The sequence below is a fragment of the Ailuropoda melanoleuca genome, chromosome 15 (genome assembly GCF_002007445.2).
Source record: "Ailuropoda melanoleuca isolate Jingjing chromosome 15, ASM200744v2, whole genome shotgun sequence".
Taxonomy (NCBI): domain Eukaryota; kingdom Metazoa; phylum Chordata; class Mammalia; order Carnivora; family Ursidae; genus Ailuropoda; species Ailuropoda melanoleuca.
Window position 1 is genome coordinate 22,666,909 of NC_048232.1, and position 12,334 is coordinate 22,679,242.

The following is a 12,334-nucleotide window of genomic DNA, read 5'->3' on the forward strand; positions in this document are numbered from 1 at the left end:
GTAAAGGTAGTCAAAATATGAACAAATGTTTATGGAATATCTACTGTACCCCAAATGATAAGTTTCCAAATATCCCAGAATTTACCATCTCTTCTCAATTAAACGTTCTGACATTTTTATATTTGGGCCTATGCGGTTCACCTCCATCACATGTCTTTCAGTGGTATGATCATACCAGATAACAAATATTTGTTGAAAGAGCAAGGGAGTGAACTGGATTAAGGCATTAGGTTACCTGGGAATTTATTTATCACATGAACAGACACTTGTTTTATAGAATTATGGCCCACAATAGTAGCATTTTGCAAATTGAGGTCTATTTCTCTAAAGGATTTGTAAGTTCTCTATGATAATTTTTAGGTTTTGATTTCAGTGGTCCTCTGAAATTTTAACCTACATATGTTCTGAGCTATCTGGATAACCAAATACTATCAGGAGGTTTCGGTGTCTTTGTTTTGTATCTCTTTTGAGCATGTTAGCACTACTTAGTGTAGTGTTTTTTGGCAGGTTAATAAGAAAAAATCAGAGGCATCCTTTAAAAATGTAAAAGACTTATTCACCTTAAATGAAGAACAAATGACAGTAAGCTACTCTGTCAGAAGTTTTCACAGTAGTTAAAAGGAGAAAAGAGAGAAATGAGTCGTAACATGTAGTAAAATAGGCTTGCTAAAGTCTGTACCATATTCCTGTTCTGAGAGATGATTGAGTTTGGCAAAGCATAATCATTGGTGTTTGTAAATTAATATTTTAAATTTAAATTTTGTTTACTTTATAGTTTTGTTTGCACTTATTTTATAATTTTGTGGGTGTTTTTTGTAGCTACAAAAACTATAATATGAAGAATTTGAACTGAACTTTTTATTTGTACATATTTAATAATACATAATGAATGTAGTTTAAAATTCAAACAGGAGATCTTAAAAATGTGTTTTTATTTTTAGTGGATTTTAATGAGGCNTTTAATGAGGTGTTTATACTTTACTCAAGTTTGTGAAAAATGACATTACAAAGCTTTGGGCTTTAGGGCCCAGGACACAGAGTTTACTTTAATCGAGTACAGGAGTGACAGTCCACTGTAGAAAAGATGTTTCTGCTGCTAGTAGTGCTCATGGTGCTGAAAAATAGAAGCGGCAGATCTTAGGAAAATGTAGAAAGATTGGTTGGAGAAGATGGAGAAATTTGAGATAAAATTGGAGCTTTCTTTGCAGTTTTGCTTTTGGCTCTGAATTTGTGAGTTCTCGTTCTTAGTGATTTTTCTCAAACGGCTAAGTGAAATGCAGTGTTTGTGTTTCCACATTTAAGAGAAGAAAAATGCTAATTGGCACTTCTGTAGATGGTGCAAATCTCTGGTGTGGAACACTGGGAGGCCCAAAGTGCTGTTTAAAGTCATTGTGGGGGTGCCTGGGTGGCACAGCGGTTAAGCATCTGCCTTTGGCTCAGGGCGTGATCCCGGCGTTATGGGTTCAAGCCCCACATCAGGCTTCTCTGCTATGAGCCTGCTTCTTCCTCTCCCACTCCCCCTGCTTGTGTTCCCTCTCTCGCTGGCTGTCTCTATCTCTGTCGAATAAATAAATAAAATCTTAAAAATAAAAGTCATTGTGATAGAAGATCAGAGGAAAGAGATGCTATTCCCCCCACCCCACCCCATCCCTGGTCCCGCATTGGGAAATAGGAATAGAAAGAAAGGAGGTGAGGGCTTACTTTGATTTACTTTAATAAAAGGGGTACTGGGAGCAGGTGTTATTTTAGGGTCAATTTTGCTGCCTTGTCCAGAGCAATACTATCTAGAGCTCAGTCAGTCCACAGATATTTCTTGAGCATCTCTATGTGCCAGGCATTATGCAGGAGCTGAAGACAGTGAACAATACAGGGTCCATGCCTTTGGGACTTAGGTAAAACTAATCCTTGTTGATTCTGTTGTATCATGTCCCTGTTTTCACTTGGTACAACTTAGTTGAATATGAGTGGGCAATGTGAACATTTTTAGTGCACTCTTTATATTGATTTGTGTAATTTCTGGGATGGAATACAGAATTAGAAACTGTAAAGGCTCAGATTAATTTGTTCTTATCTTTCTCTGTTTTTAAGGGGTGTTATGAAAGTTGACATAAATCTTCAGAAAGTGGACATTGACCAATGTTCAAGTGATGGCTGGTTTTCAGGAACTCACAAATGTCACCTTAACAATTCAGAGGTAAGAAAGTGAAGATAAAATCCTCTGAAATCAGAAATGAACAAATGTGTAACTTTAGAATTATATCGTATTTATGTGGGTAAGTGAACAAGACACATCTTACTGGGAAAGAAAAGTGTCTTATACAGTTCTGAATTGTTGCCAAATGAACTGAAAGGGGTAGAAAATTTTGTGCTCATTTGGGGACAAAGAGAAAGCTGAAGCTAAAAATATGTCTGAAATTTGGCATTAGTCAAAGGCTGACCCTATTCAAAATGGGCTAGAAATTCAAATAGCGATGAATGAGAAACCCAGGAGGGGTCAACCAGATTATGTACATTTTTATGCAGTATGATGCTTGTTGAAACACTGTTGCTGTGCATTCAGACACGCTGCCATCTGCTAGAAACCTGATCAAGTATGGCAGGGCAATTTTGAAAACAAAGACAAAACCATTCAGGGACCTGGGTAAGGAATATGTATATTTGTGTATGTTTTTCCAATTTTTAGCTCCTCTGTGCTCAATTTCATGGGACTCTGGTTGGTAAAAAGCAGGCATAGAGATCATACTTCTGGAAATAAGACTGTTACTTGTCTTTTGTAGTTTCAAAGAGGAAATGGGATGACATCCTGATTTCATTTTCAGTAATCCATCTCTCAGGTCCCAAAATGCTGTGAAACAACTGTACAATGAAACTCCTGATCTTAAATACATACTTGGGCTGTCCTAACCTTGAGTCCGTGAATTTGTGAGGAAAGTCAACTTAATTTATTTAAAATACAGGGGAGATTGCCATAAATGTAGTAATTTAAATCTTCAATTTTAATTTTTGTTCTTGCAAAAGATGGTTTTATATAGTGCATCTTTTTTCTGTCTGATACGATACTCTTCATTTTTTATTTTAATTTTATTTTAATTTTGGTAGAGTTAATATACAGTGTTATATTAGTTTCAGGTGTACAGTATAATGAACCAATACGTAGTGCTCCACCACAATATTCTTCAACCTTCCTACCCCCTAAAACCCTTAGAACTCCCCACACCCCTCTAAATCCATCATACATCCCTACCATATCCCTGTGACTCCCGCTTCCTTAGTACCTCCTATACATTCCCACACATCCCCATAACCCCTCCCACATTTCTGTACATATCCACATAGCCAACCCTCAACACAGCCCTCACTTCCTTCACTCCCCCACCCCCAAATTGGGACTCAAATTATGTAAGTGAAATGTTTCGGTCTTGTCAATTCATAGAAGTTGAGCTCCCCTTTTTGCTTCCTTTCACTCTTTGTTCTTTAGATTTTGAACTTTTCTGAGTTTCTACTTCCCTTTGGATGATTCTGGCATTTCTAAAGATATGAATTTCAATCACTGATCTAGTGAACATCTTTAGTCTGATTATTATCTCTCTGCCAATAGCATATAACTATTTAGGTTTGTCTTTCAGCCAGGGTGGAATTTTTTTGCATGGATGTTGTAGTGTAGATATTGATCTGTATGTTCTCATTTCTGTACAGCCTTGTGTCAGTGGTGCTCCTGGGTGGTTTGGAAAAGCAGTCTGTCTAAAAAGGCATTTACTTTTCAGTTTGTTACAGTTGCTGCTTGCCTCTTATAATCTTGCTGTAGTTTCCCCCCCCCCTTATCGCACATCTGTTGGACTAGATGGTTATATTGCAAGAAACTCTTTCTCCTTCTGGAAGATTGATTTATTTTCATTTTACCAGGATTATTAATTTTCTGGGTGGTGTGTCTTTTTAAAGCTTTCAAATAAACTAAGTTATGTCAAGATAAAATATTATCCTCTGCTCTGGTTAAGAAGGATTACATTGAAATATGTAACATTTTGAATTGTATATGGGAGCATTATATTTATTAGATTCCTGTAGGAAAAACTGGGAAAACATATCCTACAAGACTACTGACAGTTCAATGAATCTCATTTGAAAATGTTGTCAAAAGAGGCTCAATGATCAAAAATAACATTCATAAACAGTGAATGTACAAAATGCATATTTTGACTTAGGTTCTGTCTCTACCCTCTTCCCTTGCCAGGTGCTAGAATTGGAAGTGGGAGACCGTGGTGTCCTGGGCTGGGCCCTGGAGGCCATTGGTGGGTAGTCTGACTCACACAGGGCTGCCGTGGAGCTCCTCACACTGTTTTGTTGGGCTTCTCTAAGGTCCTGTAGTTGGCGCTGGTCACTCTAAACAGCTAAAACAATTCCATACCACATCTTCAGTCTAGGGACTAGCAGTGGCCTTTCAGTCCTTTCCTGTACTAATGTGAGTTGGAGATGAAGAACTGGCTTCTCTTGACCTTTTCATTGCTTGGGAAAACAAAGAAAAATCACTTGTTCAGGGTATATTTCATCTACACTGGCTCACCTTTGTTCACCTGTTTTCTGTTATGGACCCCAAGGATCAATGTGTAAACTGGCTTATTTTGGGAAGTAGTTAATGTGATATCTGTAGGGTGTAGGGGCCTATCTTTATGAATATCCATATCATTAGAAACAGAGATACTCATCATGTGTATTGTGGGTTTTATCTTGCCAGTGTTTACCATTCTTCTCATACAAATACTAGTGGAAGTCACACATTTTAGTTATATTGAGGCAAACTTTTCACTTTTAAAATGTTTCTGGTGTGTTGAATTTTTAGCCGTCAGGGTATCTGAAGCCAGAACAGTGAGTCTGATGTTGGAAACAGGTATGTGGCATGTGACCAATGACAAAAGCCTCAGGAGCATTTTAGGAAGGCATGGAATGGTTTGTGAGGAACATAATTTCTCAGTGAGCTTGGGTCCTTCTAGGAACTAGGAGGACACTAAGTATTTTTGAAGGGCATAGTAAAACAGGATCTGAACCGACATCTTGAACTGGATTGCAGGATTATTCTGGCTGTTTTTATAAGTGATCCAAATCATTGCAACAGGGACTTGATCATGTTGTCAGTATTCATTTAAATATTTCTTGGCTTATTTTCCTATCATTGTTTGCATTGAGTACACAAAATCCTCTCTTATAGAATAGTTTATTAAAAACATTAAAATAAATTGATATTCATTTTTGTTTTAAAGGTTTTCTTTTGCTTTGTTTCCATTATAAGAATTTTTAAAAATCACTATTTAGAGTAGGACAGTGTCCTTGAAAGTTTTTGATTGTACTCTATTAGTAAAAATGTTCTGAGTATCCACCCATAGTGTATGTCTATTTTTAATCTAGAAAGTATGAGTTTTTTCTTGTATTTATGTATTCTATACATTATAAATTAGAAAACCTAGGTTGAGATAAATGTAAAATAATATTTTAATGTAGGTTATGTATTACAAGTATTATATCTTTAATAAGAACAAGAATTGATTTACAGTTATGCTTCATCATTTTTTAAAATCTTAGTTTAATACTTAGTAATGCAATGATTCAGAGGTCTCTACGTTCAGTTTATTTTTATACTTTGTTTTAATGTCTGTCGTGTTTGAAAATATGCCTCACAAGGACATGTCATTCCAAATTGAAGAAATAATTTGTTGACTGTGTTTGCTAAATGACAGTGTTCATTTTTCAGTTCCATGTACCAGTTTTGCACAGGTTTTTGCAAAATGAGCTGGCAGTCTTTCATCTAACCTGATGTCAGTTGGTCCTTATAAACTATTTGGAAAGCTGGGAATTTTAGTACTTTTAGCGAATAGGTTAAAAAGTCCACTTACACTTTTGTGAGGAGTATTTTCAAACAGATTAGGAAATTTTATTCCCAAATTTAAACTATATGGTTAATGAGTATTTATAGTTTTTGGCAATGAAAACCACATAATACCGAACACATTTTCAAATATGCATTTTAAAATGCTCACTTCAGAAGGCTTTCTCATGGATTATTAAACCGTTGCTTTTACTTTGAAGGAAGAGCTTGTATGTATTTTTGAAAATACCTGCTTCATAGGCCGTATCGACAACCATTTGTCATCATAGACCAGGTCAGCAAATTTGGAGCATTTTCTTTTTCTTTCTTTCTTTCTTTCTTTCTTTTTTTAAGACTATTTTATTTATTTGTCAGAGAGAGAGAGAGACAGAGAGAGCGAGAGAACACTAGCAGGGGAGCAGCAGGCAGACAGAGAAGCAGGCTCCCCACCCAGCAAGGAGCCCGACGAGGCCCTCGATCCCAGGATCCTGGGATCACGACCCTAGCCGAAAGCAGACACCTAAACGACTGAGCCACCCAGGCATCCCATCTTTTTTTTTTTTTTTAAGAGTAATGCATAACTAGTCTTTGAGTTTAGAAACAAGTAGCTCCCTTTGAGATAATTGGAAAATCTTTGCATGGGGAAAAGGCTTTCCAGGTCACACACCATCTCATTTTGAAGAATAGGAGGTATTTTACAATTTAAAATAATATACTTTGTAAATCCACTTTGATGGTCAGATGTAAATGGTAGTACATTGAAATCTGAAAGTAGGTGAAGGGACCAGTTAACCACCGTCGATACTGGTGCCTGGGAACTCCTAGTTTTCCTTCAGGATACCTCAAGTGACTTACCAGTATTGTGGTCATTTGACATGAGCACTGAGTAAGAGCATTAATGTCTATCCAAGTCTTAAATTAGTAAAGCTTGATTTCTTCTTTTTTTTTAATAAAAAGGTTAAATATAAGTAGAAGTTCTATTGTCTTTTCACATGCCAATTCATCTCTTGTGTCCTCTGCTTTGGAGACTACTTCTTGAGGTTGTCAGATTTGCTATTCTACCTAGAATCACCTGAATGGTCGTGTTGTCAGCTCAGCCAATGGTTTCACGTAGTTCTAAGAGAGTTTTATGATCTCTCTTTTTTCCTACTGTTAGATGGGGATCCACTTGTAACTTTTTACTACTCCATTAGATCTAAGTTAATAATCTCTAAAGATATAATTTTAGAAAGTTAAAAATGTAAGAAAAGGTGTCATTTAGTGCGCAAGAAAAGAAATTTAGTGCAAAAATCTAAGGAAAACAGAAGTAGTTAATCATTATCTTTTGAAGCTGTCTTATATGCAGAATATAGCTTACTCATTTGTCTGCAATAGGATTTAGAGTACTTTTCCTGAGCTCTCTTACTGAATTCAGCTTGACAGAGTGAGATTGCATAAAAACAGCTGTATGTTAGTTCTCATCTTGTGGCTGTACTCTTACCAATCTCTTCTTTTCTCTTTAATCTCTTCTTTTCTCTAGAAAGGTTCTGCTTTACAAATACTATTGTTGGGGAGGATGTGGAGAAAGGGGAACCCTCTTACACTGTTGGTAGGAAGTAAGTTGGTACAAGCTGCTTTGGAAAACAGTATGGAGGCTCCTCAAAAAGTTAAAAATAGAGCTATCCTATTACCACTACTGGATATTTACACCAGAGATACAGACGTAGTGAAGAGAAGGGCCATATGCACCCCAGTTTTCATAGCAGCAATGTCCACCACAGCCAAACTGTGGAAGGAGCCGAGATGCCCTTCAACAGATGAATGGATAGAGAAGATGTGGTTCATATATACAATGGAATATTACTCGGCCATCTGAAAGGATGAGTATCCACCATTTGCATTGACATGGATGGAACTGAAGGGGATTATGCTAAGTGAAATAAGGCAGAGAAAGACAAATATATGGTTTCACTTATATGTTGAACATAAGGAATAGCATGGAGGACATTAGGAGAAGGAAGAGAAAAATGAAGGGGGGATCAGAGGGGGAGATGAGCCATGAGAGACTATGGACTCTGGGAAACAAACTGAGGGTTTTAAAGGGGAGGGGGATGGGGGGATGGGTTAGCATGGTGATGGGTATTAAGGAGGGCATGTATTGCAATGAGCTCCGGGTGTTGTACACAAATGATGAATCATGGAGCGCTACACTGGGAACTAATGAGGTACTGTATGGTGACTAACATAATAAAAAAAAATATTGTTCTCCTGTCTCTAGAACTCTGCTATTTTCTATGATGGTCACTAGCCACATGATGGCTATTGAAATGCAAAGCAGTTAAAATTAAACCAAATGAAGAATTCAGGTCCTTCCTAGCCTGATTTCAAATGTATAGTAGCCACATGTAACTAAGCTACCATATTGAACAGTGTAGTGGATAGCTGTGCTCTAGAATACGGACCAGCTCATAGTGTAGTTGAAACACACAGATTATTGAAACCTTTCAACTCTTTGAATTTCCTCTGATAGTAACACTGCCTTCAAATCCACTAAGGGACGTTAAGGACAAACTTGAAATGAATTTTGGCTTATGCAGGCATTCTTATGATCTACTGTATTATCTCAGTTGAAAATAAATATTGAGAAACTTGCAAACCATTTTTAATGCCATTATTTTACACTGAAAACTAAAAATCTTTCACTAAATGGAGAAAAGTAAATATAAGCAATCTTTTAGACATTTAAATTTCTTCTGTATTTGTAGTAAAAGTTCTCTTTCCCTTCATTACTAATACAGAATTGGTTAAGGTGAAGTCATACCCTCCTACTAGAATACAGGGCAATAATCAGGTGTTCACTGGCGCTTAGCAGTACCTGACACATTTGTTGCATTAATGGAGGCAGCCCACTCTGTTGCTAGATGGCCTCGCTATAACATACAGCCACTGCTTTTGATTTCTACCACTGGAATTGCCCAAAAATAGAGTTAAAATTTTTTTCTTCCTACGAGTCATTCATTCAGATATTTGAAGATTGCTGTCAGTCTGCTTCTAAGTCTTCTTTCTAGGCTAAATATTCCTTGGTTTAGTCAAGTATGCTTGCTTTACTAGACTTAACCAAAAAAGGCCATACCACTACTATATGGATCCCCATTTGTTTCTGAAGTTCATAGAACCCTAACTTGTTTTGATTTTGTTACATAGTCCTTCTTTCTTAAATTATTAGAAACTGATTATATTTGCCAGAGTTTTTCAGTATGCTCCTGAGAGTTATTTGGACTAGATATTCTGGAATTGTTCCCAAGGTAGGGTTAATATTCCCAAATAACAGTACCAGGGTACCTAAAAAGTCAGTTAAGGGAAAGCTGGTTTTCTCAGTTACAGAAAGACCTTTTCAGCAACTGAGCCAGGAGTTCCACAGCGGCTATCGCCATCTTGTGGTTGGGGGAAAGAGAGAGGCAGGGACAGGGATAAGGACAGGGACAGAGACAAGAGGGAGAAGGAGAGGAAGGGAATCACTGATACGAAAATCTAAAATCGCTATTGGAATACTGTATGTTTTTCCTTATGCCTAGTTGAAAGCTGGTTTGTATGTTAGGTCCCGGTCAAGTCTTGGACTGCTGTTTCAAACATTGCCTCATGCTATCCAGTTCTGACTCTAAATAGGTATCCTAGGCTTCTCTGTTTGAGTCCTGCTTTAAAAGTTTGCTGAACAATTATTTTTATTGATACTTATTATTGTAATTAACAAGACAGTTTTTTTTAAACATGGGACACATTTTCTAATACATTAACTCAAATTCATTGTTTTCATTCATTCAATGTGTATTTATTAGCACCTGCTATATACCAGGCACTGTTTCAGTGTCTTGAGATACACAATGGTGAACAAGACAGAGGAAATCCATAATTTAAAAGAAATCATTTCATTCTAGAGGGAAACAGAGAACTTAAAAATATATCAATTGACTTTAACTTTTTAAAATACTAACTTTGCTAAGGGACTAAAATACTGTCCATTAATTTTTGAGACACAGGAATGAATCATCCCTATCATAAAAGACAAGTCTTTACACATCTTCCAGAAGTGCAAGACTTTACATATTGAATTAGCACATAGTAAAAAAAAAATATAAGGCTCAGTGTTGGTGAGGTGTTTGCAAAATGGACATTCTCATGCATTATTGTGCAAATTTTTCTCAAACTTTCTGAAAATACGGTAAAAATGGGTCACCATTAAGAATGTCATTCTTCTTTGTCCCATATGTCCTTTTTCTTTCACCTTACAGGACCTATCAGCAGCGCGGTTGATCCCTCTCTTTCAGAATCTTTACTTGGCGCCCAAGCTACCGCCCTCTGTTGGTTTTCCTCTTACTTGACATCTCCCTCTCTTGACTGGCTCCTCCCTTTATAAGGGAGTACCAAGGCTCAGTCTTTGACCTCTCCTTTGCTATCGCATTATATTTCTTTCTTTCTTTTTAAGATTTTATTTATTTATTTATTTATTTATTTATTTATTTATTTATTTATTTATTTGAGAGAGAGACAGAGCAGGAGCAAGGGAGAGGGAGAAGCAGGCTCCCCCTTGAGCAGGGATCTGGGATCAAGACCTGAGCCAAAGGCAGACGCTTAACCGACTGAGCCACCCAGGCACTCCTCCGCATTTCCTTCTAATGTGATCTCATACAGTCGCATGGCTCTATTAAGTACAAATGTGCCAAGTACTGAATTGGTATTGAATGCCATGTTTATACCCCAGGCTGGACAGCTCCCCTGAACTCTATACTCATATTCAATTCCTTTGCAACCTTAACATGTAGCATGAACAAGAAATTCATGTTTATTTTAAGCCGCTGAGAATTTGGGGTCGTTCCTGAAACATAAACACAGCTAAACTGACTGCTACAGAACATTGGCCAAACACCCAGGATCTCTGGCTAGCTACTTGTATTCACTTGCTAAATAGCTTTCCTGCTTCCAATCTTCCCCCCCTAAACTACCCTTTCCACCAGCCAGCTTGATTCATGGAAAAGCTACTCCTCTCTTCAAATCCTGCAAAGGCCTCACTTTTCTAAGTGTAAAAGTCAAAGTCCTTATAAGAGCCTGCTAACCCCCCTCCGGCCCCTCACATCTCTGATCTTTCTTGACCCGTTTCCGTCCTGCACTCCTGTCTGATCACAACGGACACCCCACTTTTTCAAACATCCCAACTCAAGGTCTTTGCACTGGCTCTTCCCCCAAATGCCCACATGGCTCTCTCTCTGCTCCTTACACTGCTTGTCATATTGACTTGTCATAGGGCATAACCTGCCCACCACCTTCCCTAGGACCCCGAACCCCTAATGCTGACCTACTTGTTTCCCCCACAGCATTTATCACTTTCGCATAGAACTCATTTTTCATGGGCCTTTTCTACTTCCGTAACTGAAATACGAACAAGGGTTTTTGTTTTGTGCACTGGTGTAGTTTCAGTGGGTGTGCCGGGGTGGTGGTGAAAGTCCAGCTAGAGTGGTTGTCAGGAAACAAGGGTGGTAGTCCCCAAAGTCCTCATGCCCTGGAGTGCCTGTTTCGGAACGAGCTGGACCAATTTGTTCAGCCGCCAGCACATCACCATACCTCAATTAAGCAGCTTGAGAACTGGGGAAGGTTGTGGTAGCCTGAGGATGGGCTGTGTGGGGAAACCCCAGGCCACCGTGGTCCTCAGCTGGGACCCTGTGAGGAGGAGGTGGTGGGTGGCCAGGGAGGAAGGAGGGCGGGCAGGGGCCCAGGTCCTGTAGGCGCTCGGCTCCCCAGCCCCTACTCCGCAGCGCCTCCCACCCCGCGTCTCCTGCCGGTTGTCCTGCGGATGGGGGCACACAGCAAGTCCCGCAGAAACCCCAACCAGCAGGACCCTCCCGCCCGCCCCTCCACGAGGGGGTGGCGCGCGGGGTCGAAAGTCGCACGGTGCAGGTCGCAGGGTCCGGCCTGGGAAGGCGAGGCCGGGCGCGAGACCGGGAGCCGCCGGGCTGGTCGCGGGGCCAGGAGCCAGGTGCGGGGTCTGCGGCCGGGCATGGGGTCTGGCGCCGGTCCGAGCCTAGATCCGGCAGTAGGGAGCAAGGAGCAGACTGCGGCCTCCAGCACAAAGCTTCCCGGAAACTGATGTAGGGCGGGGCAGCCGCGCAGGCACCGCCCCCGGCTGCGCCCCTCCCCAGCCACGCCCCTCCCCCTGCCCTCCCTCCGCTCCTCAATGCGCCGGCGCACTCTCCCTCCTCCCATTGGCCACGGCATGGAGGCGCGCGCCCTGGGATTGGCGGGTCGGCGCGGGGATGTGTCCGCGCCCCGCCTCCGGCTCGGCTCAAGATGNGTGTGTCCGCGCCCCGCCTCCGGCTCGGCTCAAGGTGGTGCTCGCGGCGGCGGCAGAAGAGGCGACTGCAGAGCTTAGCAGGTCCTGCGGGCGCGAGAAGGCGGCGGCGGCGCGTAGCAGGTCCGGCGGGTGCTAGGAGGCGGCGGCCCGAAGCG

The 12,334-nt window shown here is 40.3% G+C and overlaps 1 protein-coding gene across 1 annotated transcript in view; it reads left to right on the forward strand.

The window, feature by feature from the left end:
- The window catches only part of GPR158 (G protein-coupled receptor 158), a 473,863-nt gene that overhangs the window by 69,262 nt on the left and 392,267 nt on the right, over positions 1-12,334 (forward strand). Inside the window, 1 exon segment of the mRNA XM_034644366.1 lies at positions 2,089-2,194. Within this exon segment, the coding sequence (XP_034500257.1) occupies positions 2,089-2,194 (106 nt within the window).